Source organism: Chenopodium album, chromosome 2, assembly GCF_948465745.1.
Source record: "Chenopodium album chromosome 2, dcCheAlbu1.1, whole genome shotgun sequence".
Taxonomy (NCBI): domain Eukaryota; kingdom Viridiplantae; phylum Streptophyta; class Magnoliopsida; order Caryophyllales; family Amaranthaceae; genus Chenopodium; species Chenopodium album.
The window spans coordinates 75,885,009-75,912,429 of record NC_137835.1 but is presented as its reverse complement, the minus strand read 5'-3'; the positions used below and the strand labels follow the sequence as shown (position 1 = coordinate 75,912,429).

Below are 27,421 nucleotides of genomic sequence, written 5' to 3'. Positions count from 1 at the left end.
AACTTAGGGTCTGCAAATAAAGCATAAAATTATACAATTCACTAATTTGCCTTTGACTTATCTTTGATGTGAATAAACCATGTTTGATAATTAATTAGTAGCTAATTGTTATATATAGTTGTATTAATTGGTTTGACTAGATGATTGTATTGGTTACTCTAACTAATTGCAAATTTCTCCGACAACTCTTACCAAAAACTTGGTTGAGTAGGATTTTCGAATTAGATTATTAAATTCCAATAAGCTCAATCTTTAAGGTTTCTATTTTTCAAATACTTAAAATAGTTGATTTTATGTTCAAATCACCTAATTGCTTCCAAAAAGCTAAAATTTCATCGATCATCTATTTATTACATATTACATAAGGTTAATCTATAAATTTATATATTTCGCAAAATTACATGTTTTTGTTTTTATTCTTCTATATATATGATTAATAATATGTAATCAAAATCAATGTATTAATCATGCAAAACGTCAAAATATACTATTAAAATATTACGAGTACATAAGAAATCAATCTTGGACTGTAATGTAAATAACAACTCAATTTTAATTGATGGGTAAAGTCCTATGATTGATTTTACCAACCTAGATTAACCAAAAGCTTAGGGTCCATATATATGTCACATATAAGGCCCTGTTCTCTTCACCTTAAAAAAATAATATTAAGTAAAAATAATTTCAGTTCAGTAAAAATAAGTTCAGTTCAGTAAAATTAATTTCAGTTCAATAAAAATAATTTCAGTTCAGTGAAAACAAGTTCAGTTCAGTAAAAATCAGTTTTCTTAAAGAAGAATTATAATAGAAAATCAGTAAAAATAAGTTCAGTTCAGTAAAAATAAGTTCAGTTCAGTAAAAATAATTTCAGTTCAGCAAAATTAAGGTGAATCAAACAGGGCCTAAATGGGTATAAAATGAGAAAGTCCTATTATTTTTGAAATAGAAAATGAGATACGGAGTAGTACTTTGTACTCCAAGGGATAAGCCTTTAAAACGAGCCAATTACCTAAGTCACTTTGCCCCGGTTTTAATCCCATTAAAGATTCCACCGACGAATACAAGTTTAGTTATGCATACTTTTATTTGCTTTGGTTATTTTTTTATTTGTGTTAGCAAGTCCTAATGGTATTGATTAAACATCGATTAGTGCTCAAACCGTTCTTAATAAAGAGTAGGTGATGTCAGATTTAGGGTCTGTTCTCATTGACTGAACTCAGCTGAACTGAACTAAAATGAAATGAATATTTTATAAGAGAAGGAAATTAGGAACTGAACTGAGCTTAACTGAACTGAACTGAAAATAAATGTATGAGAACAGACCCTAAGACTATACTGCCTCCGATTTTTTTAAAAGCTAGAGTTGGAAATTTACACTATTCATAATTTCATATGTCATCATTGACTTAATTTTTTACCAATATATAATATATAAATATATATAAATATGATCATATAATATATTGTTGGATTTGTCATAAGTCTACTTTTATAAATTAACTAGGTTAAGTCCCGTGCCATGCACGGTTATAATTAAACTTTACAACAAAAATTATAAAGAATGGTTTTTAATTATTTTTTATTTTTATTTTTGAGGGGAATAAAGAATGGTTGTTAATTTAACAATTTATCAAAAAAAAAAAATATATGTGACAAAATAACTTGAATTTTAATTTATACCAAATGCGTAAAGGTTATTGTTTTGAATTTTATAAAAAATAATTTATTAATAGAAATTTAGAAACTATTGGGTTTTATATAAGAAAACGAAAATATAAGCTTAGGTTAGTACCCGTATATGTCTTCAAAAAAAAAGGGAAAAAAATAAAAGGTTAGTACCCGTATACGAACTCATATACATTTGTCCTTATATTTTTGTTGACACACTTTGACCGGCATTAAATGAAAATTTAGTTGATTTATATTACTTTAGGATAATTAGTATTCCATAATCAACTTTTTTAAAATGTATTTATAGTGAGTAGTAGCGGTTTTTATTTTAATTTTAATAATCACATTGCATAACGATTAATGTCAAATGATTAATATTAGTTGGAGCTTGGAGGAAAAAATTGATACTCCTTAATATTTAATACCTTATTTTTAATCTATGTTTGTATACTTGTAACTAAAAGATTAATAGTATATAGAATATATGTTAAAAAAAAATATTGATTAATTGAGTATGATTGGATTAGATATGTTGTCAAAATAGAAATAAGTATTATTGTAGCTTATAAAATGGAAGTCATTAAAATTTGGTAAAAAAACAAAAAGGAAAGTGCAAAAAGGAGGGAAAATTATTAATGACATCGTGACAAATGTCATCTTAAGTTCGCTTTTAGTATAGGTTAATTGATTGATTTTTTTCATAATTTTTACTAATCTCAAATTAAAGATATTGATGGTCAAAGTCGTGTCTCGACAAATGTGTTAATCTAATTTCAACTTATAAAAAAACAGAGGAAGTATTTAACAACTCCTTTCACTTTGCTAAGCTATACTCAATTACTGTAGTACACAGCTATGAAAACTAAGAAAAAGTGAAAATGAGTACCTTTGTATCTAAGAAGAAAGAGATAGAGAGTGAAAGATCTCAATATTAAATAAAATTGAGCATGTAAATGAGGCTGTGAATGATTAAAAAAAAAGAGGGGGGGGGGGGGGGGGGGGGAAGAGTTGTTATAAAAGGAAAAAATAAAAAACGGGTAGAAGTGTAGAACTTAGAAAAGCGGATGAAAACGAAAAATGAGTACAAAAATGGAGAGAGTATTTAAGTAATTTTAGAAATATAATTTATCTGATCCATTTTGTCATTTGATAAGAAGAGTGTTACATCAAAAGTTTTTTTTATAGATAAATTTGTAGCTTTGCATTTTAGTTGGAATAAACTTGGAGAAAGGATGGACTAAAGAAACCATGGCTTAGCCTTCTCTGAATAAAATTTCTTTGCTTGAGTAGGCCCAATTTAGTTCTGGGGATCAATAAAAAGCCCATTGTTTCCTAAGCCCAATGAAGGAAAAATATGGACCAAGATTATTACCAAAAAAAAAAAAACCTACTCGTATAAAGTTACCCAAAAAAAAAAAAAACGGTCCCTCTTAATTTTAACTTAATTTTAATTGAGTGTGTCTAAAAAAATTTAAGCAAAAATTAGTAGTCCTCAAATTTAGTTAGATTGGCAAAAATGTAAGTAAAAGAAATACTCATTTAGAGATTGCTTTCGATCATTTAGAGTTAGTTCAATACTCCCTCTATTTTTAATAGCCTTTGCCCTTTGATACTTCTTTTAGAGGAGGGTATTCGAGAATATGAATGTACACATAAATATATACTACGTATGAAGTAAGCTGAATTTATCACCAATTCACCCTCTTATTGTTGTATAGGAAGTATATAAGTTGTTTTGATCAAATTGAATATTTATATTACACTCTAAACCCTTTGTCAATGCCCTCAATAGGTTGTGTTGCAAGTATTTTAAAATAACATAAGATATAAAAATATTCCGTAGTTAAAAAACGAAGGCCAAGTAAACATGATCAAAGAAAATAATCAGGATCAAGTGAGTGATTGATAATTTTAGAGGGCCATATAATAGCTAGCTTATGAATGAGACTTAGCATGCAGAGAAAGAGAGAATGAGACTTGCGAGGTATAGTGAGTGATTATGACTAAAATTGGCTTTGAAGAAGTGTAGGTCAGAGTATGTTAGGGTTCATATATGCCTTATTTAGATATATGAATGATATAAACTAAAATTATATGGTATATTCTCACATTTTTTTGATGTAAATAAATAGTACATGACGACCTTGCAACAAAGGGTTTTTTTTTTAAAAATGTATTATGACTAGAAAAACCTTATAACTTATGGAGTAACTCCTTATCTCTAAATAGTACTTACTCTGTACATTTATCAATGCATGCAGAACTTTAATGATTAATTGTATATATAATTTTATTTTTTATTTTTATAAAGTGAGTATGATAATATTGCAAAAATTAAACTATTGCAATGTCGTATGATCATATTTATATCAATATTAGTATATTACTCTTATAAAATGAGTAATTAATAATAATGATAAATTTGCTAGCTAGAGAATAAGATTACCTATTCCAAGCATAACTTGGTGATGATCTAAAAACCCCTTTACAATAATCCCATCCATAGCTACTAGTAGTAAGCATGCAATTAAGCATCTTAACATATCATATAATATTAAATTCGTGCGTAGTTACAAAAATAAACATACATACGTTTTTCCGTTTACATACAATTATAAGCAAAATAGTGTTAAATTGGGGTGAATGCCATGCTCTAGTCTATCATTATACTATTTGTTCGAGCAGCAGTTAAGATTACATTCTTTATGTCATTACATCACAGACAATCGTATGAAAATTGCCCTCGAAAACTCGATCATGATAAGTAAACATAGAGTCATACCTTAATCTAATTAAGCTTAAGAAACAATCCAAAATTTACCTTAGCTTGAAAAATATACATATAATCTCTCAAGTCATACGTACGTACGTACGCAATTTGAACTTATCGCGTGCGTGCATACGTGCTTAATTTTCTCAAAGCATCCATCCATGGTGACCATGGACATTATATCCATTGACATGTTGCTGGCTTGGTGTTGCAACACTCATTTCAGTCGATTCCAAATTATTGTACCTATTAATTACATGTTATAAATATTTAAAGTGAAACAATTAGTAACAAAAACCTTGTAATATTTACAGTATTTGATTTGATCAAAAGTACGGGTTTAAAAATTGAAATTGTACCCGATTTGGGGAGGAGGATTGCAATAAAGAGGTTGAAAGAAGCCCTCGGATGGATGAGGAATGCGGCTGAAAGGTATATGTTGTTGATCTTGAGTGTTATCACCTTCCCATGCAAGTCTTTGAGGGATTTGAGGGCTACAATCTTCCAACTTAATTGAAAATGCAACATTAGAGCAACTTAGAACCAACTTAATTAGAAGCAATGGAAAAAGACTAAAATTAATGTAAACAATACAAAAGGATGCAAAACCTACAAAGCAAGTAGTATTAATAAATAATAATCACTTATAGTTAGATGGATCGAGAAACTCATAATCTATCACTTTAATTGATTCAATAAAAAAAAATGATTACAAGTCTGTCTCATATAAGATTTTGTGATAAACTCTAACCTTTACTTGACCATTTAAAAGTGTATATGTGTTGCATATTATATGTAACCTTTGCACTTGCATGTAATATAATACATGCATTTAGCCTAAGAATAATATGTTGAAGTAGGGCAAATATATATATTTACATACATATAATGGAGTGTATACCTTCTTCATTAAGTTCCTGTTGTTTTCAATTAAAGCTTGTTCCTACACAATGGAGAAATAAATATCTAATTAATACCTATAAGGTGGATAATTGCAAATTTTGCAATGAACATCATCCGATCCGATTATGGAAAAATAAAAACACATACCCTTCTTCGCAGTTCTGCCATTTGATCCATCAATTGTTGAGTCTGAAAATAGAACACAAAATCATATATCAAGCTTGCTATATTTAAAAACAAAGTATTATGTTAAAATTGACAGACACTAATCTACATCTAGTAGCTATGTCTTGATTATCAAAAAAAAAAAAAAAAAAAAAAAAAAACTATGTCTTACATGCGACCGTCTCACCTATAAGAGAAGTAGGTTTGTGATGAATATTAATTGCTAAATTAGTCGCTAATTGCTAGAATTGTATAGAAAAAAGTAACACAAGTAAGTCATGCAATTGCTTTGTACATTTGGTGCTTTACACATACAATAACGCAAATTAATATTACTCCCTAGGAATGAAGGCAAATTGATCTTCCTTCTACATATTAAATTATTAATGAATCATTGAGGTAGGTTAATGTTTTTTTTTTAGCGGGTAATGAGAATTGATCTCAAGACCTCATAGAATCGAAAAGGAAATTCTAACCAACTAGAGCAATCCCTCAATCTCATAATGTTATGATTTTACTATATGAATGAACTCTTGTAAATAAACAACAAATGATATTATAAAGTGAAATTGGAAAAATGACCTTGGTTGATCTAATTTGCTTCAGAGATAACTCAAGTTGGTGCTCCAGCTGTTCTAGCTCTTTTATAGCCAATGGTGCCAAGTCTTCTCCCAGCAAGTTCCTACAACATTATCACACTCTTAAGGATATCAAATATAATATACTTTACTCTAACATTATGTCTACAACATTATTGTACCTTTTATTAGATAGTTGTCATCTTGTTACATAACAGGCTAGTTTAAATTACGATTACATCATCAATATGACAAATTGATAACTAATTCTAGATGAAGCGTGAGTTCGTGTGGATCTTACAGCTAAACTAATTAATAAATACTCCTAAGTTACGACCTACGTACTTAATTGATTATACAAAGCAATGGAAATTACCTCTGAGATTGCTGCAGGAACTCCACCCTGGACTTAAGCTTCAAATATTCCTGGTAAGTTGCCTGATTTTAACCAATAAAAAATGACAAGAGGACGTCAGCACATTTTATATCTACGTGTATAATAGTCCTATATTTGCATAGGGCTTTGCATACATTGGGTCAATGACGTTATATAATCATCAAAGAATACATTTATTATACAAATTTATGTCAACAATTATAATACGGAGTATATAATTCGTTACATATCCTAGCTATCCTATATGCATGGGATTGGGAGCTATGTATAGCGATCTGAATCAACAAATTATTTACATGCATGCATGCTCAAACTATGAATGTGTATTCTATACTTCTCGTTACAAATTAATTAGAATTCCATCAATATATGTGGGATTACTTGTGACATAATTTTACTATAAAATCCTTTATAATACGTTTTTTTTCCCTCAATCTACTTAATCACGCGCCCAATTTATTTTAATTAGTTGCTAAATTGACTATATATATGCACTTTTTTCAAAACTAATAAAGTAGTGTATGTGAAAATTTGACTATTGTTTGAAGTGGTACATTACTACAAGTATAAAATATAAATGTATATGTTGCAGTGTACTCAACACATTATGTTTAGAAGTACATTAAAACTCCTTTGGCATCCGAATAAATTTTGAATTTCTCAATAAAAAAATAGTACTGTCATAAATACTTCTCTTTTTTTTTTTTTTTTTTTTTTTTTTTTTTTTTGGTATGGTTCGACATAATAAGATACATGTCGCCGAAACCAAATAGAAAATTAATGGGGGTTGAGGGAGTATATACATGGCAATAATCTAGATTAATAGAAAACCATAAACAAGTATGTATATTAGCATTGTAAATTTAGGATATTGATCTGATCATAATGACACAAGAATAAAATTTGGAGACTACCTCAGAATCATTGAGAAGCCCATTTTCTTCAAGAGTGCCATAGCTGCATCTTTGATACTTTTCAATTGTTTTCAGCATACTATTACCATGCAAAGTCCACATTCAACCAGGTTAATTAGAAAACCAACTAATTGCCAAAAAACATAAGTGTGAGGGATTGAATGTAAATTTTTAATAAGGTGATTAAAATTACTATATAATTAGGTAACTATTTCATTGTTAAATTAATTAATTAGCCATTAGCAATTTATTAAAAATAAAATAAATATTAACCATTAGCAATCATAGATGCATCACCATATACCAATGTGTGGTGTTATTATGAGTGTTTCAACCCTTTTAATTCTCTTGTTTATTTTTTTCCTTTTTCTAGTTCAAACTTCCTTTTTACTTTTTTTTAACGATTACACTAGATTAGCATCCTAAAAAGCAGAGTTGATGGAGGAGAAACTCAAAACAATAGCGAGGAAAATATACAGTTGTATACATTTATCATTACAAACCAAATCAACAAAATCATCTGAAACTATCAAATAAAGGGAAAAACGTAACAACTGAAAGAATAAAACGTGGTAATATTGGAATCAAATCTATGACGAATGATATATAATTGATCTACTATATCTTTTTGGAACTTCATGGATGTATCACTAAAAAGTACATGTTCCAACATAGTTACAAGAATTAGAGAGGAAGTTAAGAACATCCAAACAATCATAAACATAATTATATGAAACATCGCTAGACCTATCCAAAATACTAATAAAATTAGATCACCTCATATTGAATTTTTCTTGCAAATCTTCCCAATGATTTTTCAGATATATTTAGAGAATTTTTATATAGATAAAACTTAGAGAATTAACTTCCAATTCCACACCAATGAACAAAGGATGATAATTAAAAATTAAAAATAAGTTAATAATTGAGCCTTTAGTTAAATTCTTATCAAACAGATAAAATAATTATTATGATCATAATGATGCCGATGCTTTAATTTATTTGAAATCCACATAAAATTATTTCAATTTAAATTCTAGTAGTGTCTTTCAATTAGATCTAGTTTAACTGTATTTCCTCAAAGGGTAATACCCAAAAATTAGTTATAAAAGAGTGCAAAATTAAAGCTGCAAAAGAAAGACAAGAAAATTAAGAAGATTGAATTGGAAAAGATGAAAAATTAATTTGCATTTGAGGATTGAAGATAAATCAGACTTTGGAACCAAACAAATTAAAGCAGCCTTTGTCTATTTCTCTCTCTTATTCACAGTTTTAACAAATGAACAGCCTTCTTCTGCAAAACATCACATCTCTGCCCTCAAATCTCAACAGTAACAATGAGTAGTAGTATTATTTCTTTTTTCTTTTTATATAATTAAATTAATTTTCACAAAGCAAAATATCAGTTAAAAGTTTGTACAAGAACTTTTATTTAACTGTTAAATCTCATGAATACCTTAATTTATCACTATGTATAATTATCATTAAGGAAATTTTTCATTAAGATCATTGTTTATAGTTTAATTTATATCATAAATAAAATTTCAAGCTAAACCAAAAAAAAAGTACAATAATTAACTAACAAAGCCCTTACAAAAAAGATTAACTACTTGGACTTGAATTAAACAAGGATCTAGCTACCAAATTAATTATTATATACATCTAAGAAACCTAGTTTTTTACCCATTTTATAATGATGATAAATCCATTTTACTAAAGTAGAAACAAATCAACTCTTCAAATACTATAGAAGAAGTTGAATCCGATTAGTACATATTAAGTAATGTTGAAAATCATAAATTTTGTTGGTACCACTCTAATGTAGTAATTAGCCTACAAAAGAAAATCATTTTGCTTTCAAATCCCTTATTAATCAAAACATAGGTAGGTCATAGATCTTAATAAAACCGATCCAAAACCCCCTAAAAAAAAGAAAATCACAAAACAAGATCGATCTAGAAATATAAAACCATTTACATTCAAACAGAGTCGTCGTGTACAAGACCTACTAAATATATTACATTACATCGCGACTACATAAAAACCGAACAAGAGAGGATAGAACAAACCTCGACGAGCTGCAAAACTCAAAGAGTTTACCACGATTAGAGAAGATGATAAGAGCAACTTCAGCATCACAAAGAATAGAAAGCTCATAAGCTTTCTTAAGAAGTCCATTTCTTCTCTTAGCAAATGTAACTTGCCTATTGATTTTGTTCTCTATCCTCTTGAGTTCAACTCTTCCTCTACCCATGATTATTAATTGTATTATAATTCTTATCTTTTCTCTCTCTTTTAAAAAAAAAAAAAAGAAAAGAAAAGAACTTAACTATATTTACTCACTGAAAATACTTTCTTTGGGAAAGAGTTAGGTCTCTTTTTATGTGGTCTTATTGTCCTAGGGTACCATAATTGTAAACAACTTAACATACAAATATATAAATAGAAAAACCCTGAAATAAATAAATAAAATAAAATAATAACTCTTTTTCATAACCTTAGGGTATTTTTGTGCTTCTTGACATATACCCTCTTTGGCCTGGTTAAAAGAGTAATTCCCTCTTTTTATTCCTCTTTCTTTTTATGTGGCTTGCATAAAGTAGTCTATAATAATCTTATACGGAACACAAAGAAATGTGGATTTTTTAGTAGAAAACCATGTCCTTGTACTAGAAGGACGGTTGATATATTTTTTAAAAAATTATATGGACCAACTAAGTACATATGGACCATTTAGTCACCTTTCATACAATAAATCATGTTTTTTCATGATTAATTATAAGGCTTGTATATTTGTTCTAGTAGCTTATCCTTCACATGTACAATAATCGTGCATGTCATTTGAATTAATTAGTGAATAAATGGTGTTATATATGACCTAGACCAATCGTATTATTTGGTCTTCATTATTGACTTTTATGGCTCTATATACAAAATTAATAATACAGGTTGTACATATACTTGTATAATGGTTAAATATGTTAATCACTATCCTTCTCGTAGCTAATGCTTAGTTTAAATTTACATAAGCAATTGTGCATGTCATCTTATGTTCGTTAAAGGAATAATTAAATTGATAATTGAATCCCATGATTGATTTATGTACTCTATTACACCCTCTCATATGAGAGCCTAATGGGATTCAAAATAATGATGCATATGCGACATGGTGCGGACACCTAAAAATATCTCCCCAAAACAAAACCCGATGATAAACAACCTTTCACCACCAATATTGGTCGGATTGAGTTTTTAATCTTGGGAGTGCTTAAAATTCATGTTTAATCCAATACATTTCATAAAAAAATCCACACTTCAGTCCAAACATTTAGTCGAATCTTGTCGAAACTTCATTTCTAGCCCAAATCGTTTTTATTCCATTTCATTATTTATTAATTGAGCCTAATCAATAAAATTACAAAACCCTAAACCTGAAAATGGGTCTGGAATAATAGAAACGGCGCCTAATTTATCACATGCTTTGTTTAAAATAAGATAAAATGAGTTTTAAAGAAGTTTCAAGAAATTGATGTGCCGCGCCACGGTAGGAGTACCGTGTCACGATACCTAGAGCCGGGCCACGACACTGTTTTCACGCGTTTTGACTTTAGAAATGATAATATTTACCACCGCGCCACGTCCATGTACCGTGCCATTGTACCTGTGTCGTAAGTCTGTGACACAGTATCTGTTGTCGTGCTAATACACTTAGTGCCGTGACGCAGTGCCTTTTTTCTTCCATGGTGCCTCATTTCTAGGGTTTCGGATTCCCCTCTATGAATACGAGGCTCATTTAAAGTCTCGGGGCACCAGTTCACAACTCTTTCTCTCTTATGCTCTAGACTTATACACTTGCCTTCCCAATTACACAATTCATCCCTTAAGCACTCCCTGAAGTCCATACTTTTTCTAAAGTTTCGTACTTAAGCCAAGACATGAAAGGTAGAACATTTTGAGAGTTTGGTTTTGGGGAGACATTTTTAGGTGTCTACACATGGGTCTCCTTATACTCAACGCAAAATATTTCACTTGAATGGAGGGGTTAAGATTTAAACCCATGACCTTCGATCTTGTCGCATTTACTCTTATTAATTCCATGTTAGAGAACTAATTTAATCAAAAACTTAAGTGGATGGTTAAATCACATGATTAATTTATATATTCTCTATCGTATAACATAATTCGTAAATAAAGGGTGGTACACTAATATTTAAGACCTAGATTATATTACGTTGTTTTTCTGACTTTTATGACTCTCCATACAAAAATAATTAAATGCATGTAAGTATGAATAATCATGCATTTGAAAAATGTACATCATCATTAACATTAGTTTTATTAATTTAATTTGACAACTCCCTCCATCTCTGAAAGAACGACCATTTTGGGTTGATTTCGCGGGTATTAAGAAAGTTAAATAAAAAGAAGTAAAATTATATTGAAAAGATAAATTTACATGGGGTTTAATAAAAAATAGAGAGAGAAAGTATTAAAAGTACATGAAAAAACAAATTTTATATGAGGAAGCTAATATTGCACAAATCTAATATATATCATATAACTAATATATAAAGCTAAACTTTTAGCTAGGCGACGAGGCAACGACATTTGGCGTTCCAACTTTTCGCCAAGTGTCGTGCCATGTAGGATAGAGTTATATAGAATTCAATTTGTAGAATAAAAAAGTTAGTTTATAATTTTATTTTCTATCAAATTTGGATAGAATTTTAGGATTAAATTTTTAATTTAGAGTTATATTTTTTTTTATATAAAATACCAATATTTCATAGGTAGAAATTGAATTATAATTTTATTCAAAAAATAATTAGATTATAACTCTCACAAATTATCATATAAATTTGTTTTTTGTATCATAATATTTTTTTGGAGCGAAGGAATTAGTTCAAAATGTACCACATCCATTGTTTATAATACATTATAATCAATTAAAATAATATACTTCACAATCTAATATAATTTTATTGTTGTGTGTAAATCTGTCAATCGGGTCGGATCACGAGTCATTTCAGACAGGGTCATTATTTCAGGTTACGGGTCAAGAAATATTTTGGTTAATTTAACATCTCAATTGTTCATGCTATGTATTTGAACATGAATGCAAAACTACTATAACAAATGATAAAATAGAATAAGTAATAGCGCATAGCGCCTATATACTTTAGAAAAAAAAAAGGATGTAAAAATATATTATACTTCCTCCATTCTTTTAATATTGCAACAAGAAGGAAATTATGCATCCCAAAACACATTTCATATGCTAAATATCTATAATTGTGTAAGAGTAAAAATTATAAAAAGTTGATATTGTGAAAGTATTTTATGAGACGAATCCAACAAGATCCCACTTGAATATATTTTGCTTAACGTATAAATTATATTATATGGTCAAACAAGAGTGATGAACAGTGCAAAAAGTTCGTTGTTGCAATATTAATAGAATGGAGGAAGTATATCATAATATTTTTTTGGAGCGAAGGAATTAGCTCAAAATGTACCACATCCATTGTTTATAATACATTCTAATCAATTAAAATTATATACTTCACAATCTAATATAATTTTATTACTGTGTGTAGACCTGTTAATCAGGTCGGATCACGAGTCATTTCAGTCAGGCTCATTATTTCAGGTTACGGGTCAAGAAATATTTTTCACTAATATTATTATTATTATTAGTCATTACATGTCTACAAGTTTAATTCGTCACAAAAACACATCAATTCCTACCTAATTTTGTATCAATGATATGTTTTAAAATTTGACATATAGATTAAAAATATATCTTAACATTCAATAAACAACCCGGGCATCGCACGCCACAAGACAACATCATTTAGCGTTTTAATTTTTCACGCACCAAGTGTCGTACCACGTTGGATAAATATAGATAGACTTTGTAGCAAAAAAAGTTAATTTAGAATTCTATTTTCAATTAAATTGAATCATAATATAATTTTATCTTAAAAGTCAATAAACAACCCGGGTATCGCAATATATAAAGCTAAACTTTTAGCAAGGTCACGAAATAGTGACACTTGGCATTCTAACTTTTCGCCAAGTGTCGCACCACCTTGTATAGATTTAAATAGATTTATAAGATAAAAAAGTTAGTTAAAAATTCTTTTTTCAATCAAATTAGGATAGAATTTTAGAATAAGATAATTAGTTTAGAGTTTTATTTTCGTTAAAATACCAAATAATAAACTTATAATTAGGCCACAAGACAACATCGTATAGCATTTTAACTTTTCGCCAAGTGTCGTACCACGTTGGATAAATATAGATAGACTTTGTAGAAAAAAAAAGTTAATTTAGAATTCTATTTTCAATCAATTAAATTGAATTATAATATAATTTTATTTTAAAATTCCATAAACAACCCGGGCATCGCACGGGGCACAAAACTAGTATATATATAAAGGGGAGTTTTTTCCCGAGTTTTTAGAGAGCCACGTAGGATCTTATTTTCTCAGCGCGCCATGTAGGATTATAAATCTTAGTAGTAGCCAATTAAATAAGAGATTATTAATTTCTTTTAGAATTAAATAATTTAAATGACATGTAAGCAAAATTGGCGAATGAGATTTTTAAGTTTAAATTAATAAAATATTATATATTATCTTTTAAGATTAGGAATTTTATCTAAATATATAACAAATTTTAGGCTCATAAATACAAAAAAAAAAAACATTATTTAAAAAAAATCAAACAAACCGTGCATCGCACGGGCTTCATCTAGTATTGTTGTAAATTGGTGGGTATTTTAATGCAAATGGGTCGATTATTTTAAGACTAAAATTAGGCCAAAACATTCAAACTTTTGGGGACGGAAGGAGTATTATTATCCTCCACTTGTCGAGATCGAGGTTTGGGTCCAGATTAAAAAAAAGGTTTGGGTATCAAATTAAATAATCCATGGCGAGAGAGATGCATCATATCCAAATATCCAATATTGTTAGAGTTGTGTCCATAGTGCAGCTAGGTCGTGCTCCTATGCATTTGTGATAGAAGATATTAGAAAAGATAGAAATTTCTTTTATTCACATTACACAAATTCTTATATGTGGCAAGCCACGTATGTACACGGTGTGGCCTAGGAGTTATTTCTTCGGCGTTAAAGCCTTAAAGGGCTTACTTCGTCAGTGTTATAGGATTATTCGGTTATTGTTATAGGGGGTACTTGGTCAATAATATTACAAAGGTTACTTGGTCAGTGTTATAGGGGTTAGGTTTTTTTTTTTTTTTTAATTTATAATAAAACGGTCATACGGTGTGGTCAGCCACACATAACACAGACTGTTTGATCATTTTAAGCTTTCTCGTGTTTCAGGGGCATGTAATTCCATGGCCCATCTTGTAGCAATATGGGAGATGGAGTAGTATTTCTGAATATGTTTGTACTGTAATTTCCCTCTAGCTGAAATTGATTTATGTTAAGCTAGGCCCGTATATATATTGTATTTAGTCGGGCTATGTTAAGGCCCTTACTTTAGGTTGTATAAATACCAAGTTTACACATAATGCAAATAAAGGATTCACATTCTTGACATGGTATCAGGCCAAATAAACCCTAAAAACTGAAAAAAAATTTCCTTTGCTTACTGTCGATTGAATTTCACCATGGCGGACGATGGCAAGCTTGATCCATCATCTCCGTTCTACCTAGGTGCGGGTGATCAACCCGGAAATCTGATTACTCACGTAATCTTGAAGAATGATAATTACCTATCGTGGTCAAGGGCAATCACGTTGTCTTTGAAATCGCGCCGAAAATTTGTCTTTGTTGATGGAACCGTCACAAAGCCAACTGAGAAGAAGAAACTCCTAGATTGGGAGACTGTGAATTCGATGTTGGTTTCATGGCTATTGCGCTCCATGGACCCGAAACTTGCAGCGACCATTCCTTACTTTGATGAGGCGAAAAACTTATGGGATTATTTGGAAAAACGTTTTTGTGTCTCTAGTGGTCCTAGGCTTCAACAATTAAGAGCAAAAATCACCAATTGCAAGCAAACTAAGGGTATGTCTGTTGAAGAATACTATACGCAATTAACAGGGCTGTTTGAGGAGCTCACGCGACTTAAACCCCTTCATGGCTGCGAATGTGGTCAATGTACGTGTGGTGTTGCGGGGAAATATGCGACTGATAGGGCAGAGGAGGTCTTGCACCAATTTTTGATTGGTATTGATGATGATCTATATGCGTTGGTGAGGACTAATTTGCTCTCGCAACAACCCGAGGTTGATTTGGACCGTGCCTATCAAGCTCTCCTCCAGGAGGAAGAGTCTCGTGGAATCGCAAGAGGGAGAGTCGAGGCTGCTCAAGCAAAGGAGGCACATGTGTTTGCCGTTCCTCCTGCACGTTCGAAGGGGAACTTTGATCGTCGAGACAAGACCAAACTCTATTGCTCTCACTGCCGAAAATCTGGTCATGATAATGAGGGATGTTTTGAACTTCACGGCTATCCCGAATGGTGGTTTGAATTGAAGCGAAATTCTGGGAAAGGGACTAGCTCTCGTCAGCCTTCGAAGTCCCCTGCTGCTGCACCATCGAAGCCCCCTGCTGCTGCTGCGTCTTCCCCTGCTGCTGCCGCTTCCCCTGCTGCCTGAGCTCACGCTCTCACTGCAGGTGATGCTCTGTCCGTGGCTGACCTTAAACCCGAGGATGTTCGGGTTTTGTTAAACATGGTTAATAATCATAACCAAGACCGTCTGCAAGGTGAGCCGTTCTCCTCTTGGATAATTGATACGGGAGCGTCTCATCATGTCACCGGGTCCGATTCTTGTTTGGTGGATGTGTGTTCCATTTCTCCATGTCCCGTGGGTCTTCCTAATGGTGAACAAGCAGTGGCCGTGAAAGAGGGCCGTGTTCGTTTGTCCGATGATTTGATTTTGGAGCATGTTTTATTTGTTCCTAAATTACAATGCAATTTAATATCGGTGTCTAAAATGATTGATGATTCTAGTTGTTTTGTTCGTTTCACTAATTCGTTATGTGCTATACAGGACCAACATTCGGGGAGCCTGATTGGAGCCGGTGAACGGAAGGACGGACTCTATTATTTTCGGCGAATTCCTACAGTATGTGCGGTGCAAGTTCCAGAAATGTCAGTGTTCGAGTTATGGCATAGAAGACTTGGGCATCCGTCGGATAGAGTTCTCAAGTTAGTTCCTCCTATTAGTAATAGTACTACTCTGAAACATTTGAATAACGCTTGTGATGTGTGTCCTCAAGCTAAACAATCTAGGGCCAATTTTCCTAATAGTGATAGCAAGGCTAGTAGACTTTTTGAATTAATTCATTGTGATTTGTGGGGGTCGTATAAAACTCCTTCTACTTGTGGTGCACATTATTTTTTGACATTAGTTGATGATTTCTCAAGGGGTGTTTGGGTTTATTTGTTGAATTCCAAAACTGAAGTTTATTCCGCATTTTTATCATTTTTTGCTATGATTGAGCGTCAGTTTGAAAAGACTGTTAAATTGGTGAGAAGTGATAATGGTACTGAATTCAATTGTATGCTTCCGTATTTCAATGAACATGGCATTATTTTTCAAACTTCATGTGTTGGGACACCTCAACAAAATGGCCGTGTTGAGCGAAAACATCAACATATATTGAATGTGGCTCGTGCTTTGATGTTTCAAGGGAATTTACCTATTGGTTTTTGGGGTGAGTGTGTTCTTGGGGCGGTTTATTTGATTAATCGTACACCTTCCCGTTTACTACAAAATAAAACACCTTTTGAAATTTTATTTGATAGAGAACCTAGCCTTGATGCGTTGCGTATTTTTGGTTCTCTTTGCTTTGCCCATAACCAAAAATCCAAGGGAGATAAATTTGCACCTAGAAGTCGAAAGTGTGTTTTTCTAGGCTACCCTCACGGTAAAAAGGGGTGGAAATTATACGACCTTGAGACGGGTGAGATTTTTGTGTCTCGTGATGTGATATTTTATGAGAATGAATTCCCTTTTGCTAGCGACAAAAACTTGAATGTTGGCTCCGACAATAATGTGGACATGAATACTTTGAATATGGATAATGTGGGAGTTGATTTTGATTTTTTGGATGACTTGGAGGCGGTTTTGGAGGTGAGTGAAGTGAGCCGTGAGCAGCAGTCCGAGCACACTGCCGAGGGTGCACACGGGACTGCTGCTGCTGCATCTTCTGGCAGTGGTGAACACGACACTGCTGCTGCTGCAATTTCTGGCAGTGGTGTCCGCAGCCACCCTGCGGCAAGTGGCAGTGACCGCAGCCAGCCTGCGGCAGGGGCTGCCTTGGGCAGCAGCAGCACTGCAGCGTCTGCTTTGGACAGCAGCGCTGATGCTGGCAGCTCCCTTGGGCAAGGTGGGGCAGCTGCTAGCGTGGAGGGGGTTGGCACCGTCCTTGATCTTGATCGTGGGGGTCGTGTGCGTCGTGCACCGGGTTGGCACAAAGATTATGTGGCACATACTGTACAAGCAACGAGTCCTCCTAGTTCACCTTATCCATGCTCCTCAGGTACTCTCTATCCTATAGCACATTATGTGAATTGTGAAAATTTTTCCCTGCGACACCGTATATTTCTTGCAGCTGTGATTGCAGGAACTGAACCCCGTAATTTTAAAGAGGCTATGACAGATGCAGGATGGAGAGAAGCAATGCAGAACGAAATTGCAGCATTGGAAGATAATCAAACTTGGGTAATGACTCATTTACCTCCCGGGAAGAAGGCTCTTGGATGCAGATGGGTCTATAAAATCAAGTACAATTCTGATGGTACAGTTGAACGATTAAAGGCTCGTCTGGTCATCTTTGGCAATCATCAGGTTGAGGGCATTGATTATAATGAGACGTTTGCTCCTGTGGCTAAAATGGTTACCGTTCGGACTTTCTTAGCGGTTGCTGCAGCGAAAAATTGGGAATTGCATCAAATGGATGTTCATAACGCCTTTCTTCATGGTGATCTTGATGAGGAGGTATATATGAAGCCACCTCCTGGGTTTCATGGTAGCAAACCAGAAATGGTCTTTCGTCTTCAGAAATCACTTTATGGTCTACGACAGGCACCCCGCTGTTGGTTTGCCAAACTTGCAGGATCTCTCAAAAGGTATGGCTTTAAACAGTCATATTCTGATTATTCTCTGTTTACTCTGAATCAAGGGAATGTCCATCTTAGTGTTCTGGTGTATGTTGATGATTTATTGATTTCTGGCAACTCTGCTTCTGTGATTTCTGATTTTAGGGCGTATTTGAGTGATTGCTTTCATATGAAAGATTTGGGTGTGTTGAAATATTTCCTTGGTGTTGAGGTTGCTCGTAGTCCGGAAGGCATATTTTTGTGCCAACGGAAATATACGCTTGATATTATTGCAGAGTGTGGTTTATTAGGGGCACGTCCGGCAGGTACTCCAATTGAGCAAAACCACACATTGGCAAAATCAGATGCACCTCCTATTGCAGATCCCGAGATGTATCGGCGCCTTGTGGGTCGTTTGATCGATTTGTCTTTTACTAGACCAGATTTGGCATACGCAGTTCATATTTTGTCACAATTTATGCATCACCCTCGTCAAGATCACTGGGAGGCAGCTCTTCGTACGGTGCGCTACTTGAAGGGTTGTCCGGGTCAGGGAATTCTTTTGACATCAGATTGTGACTTACATTTGACAGGATGGTGTGACGCGGATTGGGCTAGTTGTCCTCTTACGAGACGATCGATTACAGGCTATTTGATGTTTCTTGGAAATTCTCCTATTTCTTGGAAAACAAAGAAGCAGGATACCGTTGCTAAATCTTCTGCAGAATCCGAGTATCGTACGATGTCTAAGGCCACTGATGAGTTGCAATGGTTGAAGGGTCTTCTTGATAGTTTAGGAGTTTCACATCCGCAAGCGATGAGTTTATTTTGTGATAGTCAGTCAGCGCTGTATATTGCGCAGAATCCGGTCTTTCATGAGCGTACTAAGCATATTGAGGTTGATTGTCATTATGTTCGGGATGCTATTAAGGAGGGGATTATTAGACCGTCATATGTCCAGACAACGGATCAACTAGCGGACATCTTCACTAAGGCATTAAGCAAGCAACAATTTTTGTATTTACTTGGCAAGTTGGGCATTTGTGATTTGCATGCTCCACCTTGAGGGGGGGTGTTAAGCTAGGCCCGTATATATATTGTATTTAGTCGGGCTATGTTAAGGCCCTTACTTTAGGTTGTATAAATACCAAGTTTACACATAATGCAAATAAAGGATTCACATTCTTGACAATTTATTTTAAAATTAATAATATGTCCGAGCTATCTTTGTTTCCAAATAAAATAGAAAGAAAAAAATCCCTCAATTGTCCATAATATCACGTATATATCTGAGGATTGTAGGGATTTGTACTGTAATTAAAATATCTCTTGTACTTCTTTCCAAAAATTAATTAAGGAAATTGATTAGTACAAGTTATCAAATCATATTATGTTAAATCGGGTCTGGGCCGCACCCGCAAACTAAGAGAGAGAATCCACTTCACAAGTCCAAGGAGGTTCCATCCCAAAACCATATGACAATAGGAGGAGTAGCCCCTTAGCCTTATAAAGTGGTTAATTCTCTCTTTTTCAATCAATGTGGGACACTTTGAGAGGTTTATTCTTCAACACTCCCCCTCACATGTAAGGTCCCTTTAACTCAAGGATCACTTGATCCAATTCAATTTGGCCCAGAATACTTAATGCCATTAAAGGTCCCAAACTTTGGGCCTGACAATATACTCAAACCAGTAGAGGTCCCATACCGTGGGTCTGGCTCTGATACCATGTTAAATCGGGTCTGGGCCGCACCCGCAAATTAAGAGAGAGAATCCACTTCACAAGTCCAAGGAGGTTCCATCCCAAAACCATATGGCAATAGGAGGAGTAGCCCCTTAGCCTTATAAAGTGGTTAATTCTCTCTTCTTCAATCAATGTGGGACACTTACATGTGGTGACACTTTGAGAGGTTTATTCTTCAACATATTATAATCAATGCACGGCCAAATATATAAGAATTATGAGCCATATTATGTTTAACCTAACTTATAACTTTGCATAAAAATCTACATTAGTTATAATGGATAGAGCCTTAGCTTCTAACATTCTAAGACTTCCTTTTCATTTCACAACTACTTTGTTTATTTTAATTTTCCTTATAAGAGTGGTTGCATACTTGCATAATCAATTATAGTTTTTCAATGTTTTTTTTAGCAAGAAGTACCAGGTTTGATTTTTAAGAAAATACATAAAATTTTATCTACTTTTTAAAGGTAGGTAATCTTAAATAATATTAAAGCTAGTACGTACTATATATAACAAGGAAAACAAATGCCCTTCCCTTTTTCCAGATTTTTGAGAGGACGTTCTTTTTCTTATTTTGGGGGGTTCTAAATTTATACTACGTATTTAGTAACTATGATTCTATGAATGTGGTATAAAATGAAAAGTATGGAATTATAAGAAAATTGCTGGTTTGAAAAGTAACAATGGAAATTACCTCCCTCTATTATATTTATAAAATACATACCTTCCTACTTTCCATTCAAGCTTGTGGAGTAAAATAATCTTGTTTTTGCTATGTTTTGATTTTGGCATGGACATTTTCTTTGACACGTCACATTATCAACAAATGGTGTGATACGTCCACATTAAATTTAAGTTTTGTAGGCCAATTCAACCTAGTAAATTACTACATAAATTTGATGCGCATGCATGCTTGTATCACATAAATATAGATCGAGTTGGAACACTAGCTAGTTTGACATATAGACTTAAATTGTCGCCAAAAATTACACCCTTTTCTTTTTTTTCTTTTTTTTTTTTTTCTTTTGAAGATATTAGAGATTATATTAAACTCCAAAGAATGAGATTGAGTGAAAAATAAGATTAATACGAAGTATTACAAAAAAAAAATTAATAAAAAAATAAAAGGCAAGCTTTTCCATGAATTGTCGTTGAGCTTGCATGAGCTTTTTTCTTGGAGATACCTGAGGAATTGAAATCATGAAACAATAATTCAATTCTTGCCATAATAATAAATAAAAAATAAATTCGTACAATTATCTGCTGTTATTTAGTGAACTTCGCCCTCTTTTGCTAAGGTTAACCTTTCATTATATCATCATTGAGTTATCGTTAGTTTAGCTTATAAACATCGGAAATTAAATGATTTCAAGGCTCTAATATATTACATTATTGCCAAAGAATATTTGTTTGAATGGTTGCAAAAGATATAAGATTCCCATAAACAAATATATATATGTAAAGATATGACTATGTTACTTATTTGCGATCGACTTCATTAGATTTGCTTTTGTCATTCAAACAATTCGACAAGCTTTTATTTTTCAAGAACTTCAACTACCAGACTAGTAATCTTATGTCAAGTAAACAAATATCGAGATTAAAATAGAATCTATTTGAAAAGTATGTAAAATTATTAACTTGTATTTGAAATTATGGTCTTTTCAACAGTGTGTTGGTGAAAACAAGTCTCATGTGATACTCACTCTATCTCTAATACTTCATCTTAAATTTCACTGCTCAAATAAAATTAATTGTAACAGATTTAGTGAAACGAAGTTGGTTTACAATTGCAAAACTACTTAAATTTTATTTTGAAGTACGAATTCAACATGATACGTAAACTAATTGGAAATTAGTGCAAGTTGATCAATGACCTAATGCCCTACAAGTAACAAACTACAAGCTTTGCCTATAATTATGACGTACCAATCCATAATTTATCCCAGTATCAAACTACTTGTATGTCCTATCTCTAATCCTTATTTGTTATACACTTATACTGTGTCAAATATCTATCTACTCCAAATCAAAACCCACTTCAAACCCTACTCGAAAATGTGGGTTTATTTAAAACAAATTTTTTTGCAAACCTGAAATATGACCTAATTTAAACTCACAAAACCCTAAAATAGTATATGAAGCAATCTATTTTTGACCTTGGGGGCATGTATAAAAGACTATGTTCAACCTCAGAACATAATATAACAAATGTCCACATAACTATACATGTTAAATCTTTGGCAAATGTGGCACTAAAGGTTTGTTCTCTTCAGATTATTTTTAGTTCAGTTCAATTCAGTTCAGTTTAGTTCTTAATTTACTTCTCGTATAAAATATTCAATTCAGCTCAGTTCAGTTCAGTTCAGATAAGCTCCAAAAGTTCAGTTCAGTTCAGTCCAATTTATTTCAGCTCGGTTCAGTCAATCACAACAGGCCCTAAGATTGATCAATATCCTACAACATTCAAGCAAAATTCGAAATCTCCAAGTATAACTTCAAGCATAAATAAATTCATTGACTTTTGTTGTTTAATTTTCTATAAAGGATAATTTGTCAATTACTACCGCAAGTTAATACCACTTTGTAAATTACTAACGCAAATTTAAAAAGTTGTGAATTACTACCGCAAAAAATTTTAAGATGTTGCGATTACTACCAAACCCCTATTAAACCCAACTATGACATCATTATATCCCTTTAACCCATGTTTGACCATGGTTAAGGGCTTTAACCAGCCCCCCCCCCCAAAAAAAAAAAAAAAAGAAAATGGGTTAGGTATATAATGATGTCATGGTTAAGGGCTTTAACCCATGTTTGACCATGGTTAAGAGCTTTAACCATGGGTTAAAGTGATATAATGACGTCATAGTTGGGTTTAATGGGGGTTTGGTAGTAATCGCAAAATCTTAAAATTTTTTGCGGTAGTAATTCACAACTTTTTTAATTTGCGGTAGTAATTTACAAAGTGGTATTAACTTGCGGTAGTAATTAGCAAATTTTCTTTCTATAAATTAACATATAAATGGTGAATTGGGAATTGAAATTTGATTGTATTGAACGGGTCAATGGTAGGGACAAAAGTAAGGAGACGCCGATAAGTTTTTATGGACTTGTAAACAATTGTCAGAATCATACCAATGGGGCATAATTCAAATAAAACAAAATAGGTCATTGATTTAGCAAGGTTAACCATACTAGCTCAATCGTAGATCCTTAAGAATTATGACTCCATGCTCGTGGTCTTGAACTAATTATGGATTTAGGGATGAAGGTACAAATATGATGACTAGGAGATAGTATTCGCTACTCGATTCTTTCAGTGACATTTGATAATTGCAATTGAATATAGCTCATAAATACAATATTAACAGCCTAATAATCAATTCCAAAATGATGTTGAATTAGCACATACTCCGTAAAAGATTGATAATAAATTGTGGTAAGTACGGAGTAATTTTTAAAAAAAAATCATTTTCAAAGGGATCTAAATCATTTTACAAAATTTGTCTCATTAGGCGTTATTGCAATTAATCAGTCTTAGCATTATCAATAGAATAAGATGATTACAGCAAATAATAAGATAAAAGGACAATTATAATATTCAATACTAATAAAAATATAATTTAAAAAAATATAAATCTAATCAAATTAAAACAAAAACAAAGTAGGGAGTACAAACATAAGTTTTTCATCAACATTGTTAGATTGCATTACTTGAACCGAAGGAAACAATACCCCAATTATTGAAGGGTGAATAAGCTAGAGAAGAAATTGAAGAGGTGAATTTGTTTTTTTTTTTTTTTTAATAATCAATTATTCACTACACTAGATTACTAGCTAGGACAAAGATTATAATGAGAAGTGTAATGTTGTTTATCTTCTTTGAGAAAACACATAAATGTAGTCTTTAATTGTGTCCTTGTTTTGTTTTACGAAGTATTAGGGTGAGCCGATCAATAACTACTCGGATTCGAGCTCGGTTGTAGCTCGTTAATGTTCGTTTATTTATAAATGAGCCGAGCTTGAACAAATTTATAAGCTCGTTTAATAAATGAACTTGAACACGAACATAGGTATGCTCGTTTAATTAGATAAGTTCATGAACAACTCGTTTATTTATATATGCGAACTACTCGTTTATTTATTTATTCAAAATTGTTAATTTAATTCTTAAGTTTTTTTTAATAATTAGTAAGATTTAATTCTTAGGTTTATAATTAGGATTTAATTATTATGCTAATTTTAAGATTTTTCAAATGTCAAAAGTACAACGCACAATTATTAGAGAAGCTCGTTTATTACAAAGCTCGTTCATGAAACGCTCATTTATCAACTCGTTTAATAAACGAGTCGTTCATGAACCGTTCGCAATCATACAATGAATTAAACGAGCCGAGCTTGAACAGATTTTTGAGCTCGCTTGAAAGCTCGGGATCGTGCTCGAACTCGCTTAAGTTAAATGAACTTGAACATGAACAAGGTAGTACTCGCCTCGCGTCGGCTCACTCATTTACACCCCTACTGTTCGTAGTAATTTTTAGTTTTTATATGAAAAATTGAGAAATAAGAACATGCACGTTTTTTATTTTAGACGAACAACTATGACAAAGGTTTCATTTTTAACAAACTAAGCAATTAAATAAGTTAGTAATCATGCATGTTAACCAGTCACTCTCTGATATCACATCCTTGCCAACTTTCTCTCCAAGATCCCTAGAAAAATTGACCCAATATGAAATACCCCAACTCAAATTTGACCTAACTTTTAAGAGTGTTATTAATTCACCTGATTTTCACATATTTGAACTTAATTTAGATAATAACCACATTAACATTTTTAAGTATTAGAAATCATCAATTATCCAACTTATTAACTCATTTTTTCTAAAATTAGTGAAAATTTGGTGGACAAATTAGGACCTAAGTATTTTATTTTATTTAATTTTATTTTATTTTTTGAGGAAAGGACCTAAGTATTTCACATGCACAATTAGATAACTCAAATTTGTTCTTAATTACTCCTCTGTTTTAAATTATTTGCAACGATTTGACACAAATCGTTGCAAATAATATAAAACAGAGATTGTACAACCAAAATAAACCTTATACTCAACATGGAGTATGCCCAACGAAATAAAGTAATTTGGTTCAATTCTGACCCAACTCAGCTCGTCACCTAAATACGACTTAAACTGAATCTAGTCAATCCAAACACTTCATATACTACCTCCGTTTCATATTATTTGCAACGATTAGACATTTTTCCTCTCTACTTTATGTCAAATCGTTGCAAATAATATGTAACGGAGGTACTATAAACCACCACCTAAATTTTTTTTCTTTCATCTCCACCTAGATGAAATTCAATGGAGCCTTTTTTTTTTTTTTTTTTTTTTTTTTTCTCTAAAGAAATTCTACTCAAAAAGGATCTGGAAAATGTCAGGAAGGGTAAGACTTGACCTCATCAGCTAGCAAAAAAATTACAGTATCACAGAATTTTAACAGCAGAACAAAAAAAAAAAAAAAAAAAAGTGGACTGACATAATAATTACTACTAATAATAAACCAGTGAAATAACCAGCATGTTGAACACCAAAATGCCCGGATTTAATTGTGGGCTATCTTTTCCCTAGTTGACACGTGTGAAAAATAATGCAATAAAAGTGACTTGTTCTTAAAGATTGTTGGTGAAATCCAGCAGACAATATAAAGGTATCTTCAATATGCCTTGTTAATAGTGTTAGTGACTTAGTGTGATTGTGATTGTACCACTCGCCTCTCTATCTATCTCAATATAATCGTGACAAAAAGTAAATTAATTACTCACGTCTTTACTTTTGTTGGACTATCAGTATGAAGTCTGTTAGAGCAAATGGTTGATAATTAAAGTAATTAGCAAAAACAATAAGGAAATTTGATAGTAAAAGAGACAAAAAAAATTGGAAGGTGGGAAAATCCTTCAAGCAATTACTTGAAGACTATAAAACCCACCCAAGAACAAGGAGAATGTTTGTATTGATTTCAATTAGTGTTTACAAGAGTAATCTCTCACTAATTTCCACTCTAAAGCACAAGGATTTCAAGAACAAGAACCCTAGCTCTAATTGTGTTTCACTCAATTTGGGGATAATAAACAAAATACCCTTAATGAGTATTTATACCCCCGACAGATCTGGACAGGGTATCAGGAAGGCACGGACGTGCCAAATATGGCACGGACGTGCAAGCCCAGATAACTCATTTCAGTAGCTACTGCCAAATATGGCACGGACGTGCCAAATATGGCACGGACGTGCTTCCCCTGTTCGCATCAGCACAGACAGCCCGTAGTAAAACAGCTATAACTTCCTCGTTTCTTATCGGAATTAAGCTTATGACCTATCATTGGAAAGCTCTTGAAACAAGCTTTCACCTCCAACTTGAATCACCTCAAAACTCTAAGTAGTTTGAGAGATATGCCCAGTTGAAGTTGACCCATCCAATGCTTCCTTGCTTAACACAAGCAATTCTTCCCCTTAGCTTATATGCCAAGCCTCGATTGATTCTCGAGTCACATTCCAACAATTCTCCACCTTGACAAGATAATCAATCATGTCAAGTATTCACAAAAAAACCATCCGAAAGCAACGGATGTAACCAACATCTTCAACAAAGATGAAACCACCTACAAAAGGTGTAACCACCCTTACAAGGGTGTCAAAAAAACAACATAGCTAATAACAACCAACCAAGTTTGAGCAATGCTCAAACTTTGCAACCGGCAAAGGCTTAGTTAACATATCCGCCGGATTCTCTGAAGTATGCACCTTCCCTAGTGCAACCTTGCCACTAGCAATAGTATCTCGAATATAGTGATACTTTACATCGATGTGTTTTGTCCTCCTATGAAAAGAATTTTGATTTCTAGCCAAGTGTATAGCGCTTTGGCTATCACTATACATCATAGGAACACATCTCTCCGACCTCAACTCTCCAACAAAGCCACCAAGCCATTGGGCTTCTTTAAACCCCTCCGTTAAAGCCATGTATTCGGCTTCCGTTGTTGACAAGGCGGTCACTTCTTGCAATGCCGACCTCCAACTAATAGCCGAACCACCGAGGCAAAACACATACCCCGAAGTGGACTTCCGATCATCAAGGTCACCACCATAATCGGAATCCACATAACCAATCAAGTCATCTCCATTCCGCCC

General features: G+C 32.7%; 2 protein-coding genes across 2 annotated transcripts; one reads left to right on the top strand and one right to left on the bottom strand.

Moving 5' to 3' along the window:
• Positions 1-4,387: 4,387 nt before the first annotated feature.
• Positions 4,388-9,910, bottom strand: LOC145587959 (agamous-like MADS-box protein MADS2). The gene is made up of 8 exons (XM_081644607.1): positions 9,468-9,910; positions 7,399-7,477; positions 6,464-6,525; positions 6,092-6,191; positions 5,492-5,533; positions 5,343-5,384; positions 4,801-4,949; positions 4,388-4,687 (listed from the first exon to the last, which is right to left on the bottom strand). The coding sequence occupies exons 1-8, from the start codon at positions 9,650-9,652 to the stop codon at positions 4,588-4,590; spliced, it is 759 nt and encodes a 252-aa protein (XP_081500733.1). The 5' UTR covers positions 9,653-9,910; the 3' UTR covers positions 4,388-4,587.
• Positions 9,911-15,039: 5,129 nt separating this feature from the next.
• Positions 15,040-16,029, top strand: LOC145575832 (uncharacterized). The gene has a single exon (XM_081633628.1). The coding sequence runs from the start codon at positions 15,040-15,042 to the stop codon at positions 16,027-16,029; it is 990 nt and encodes a 329-aa protein (XP_081489754.1).
• The last annotated feature ends 11,392 nt before the right edge of the window (positions 16,030-27,421 follow it).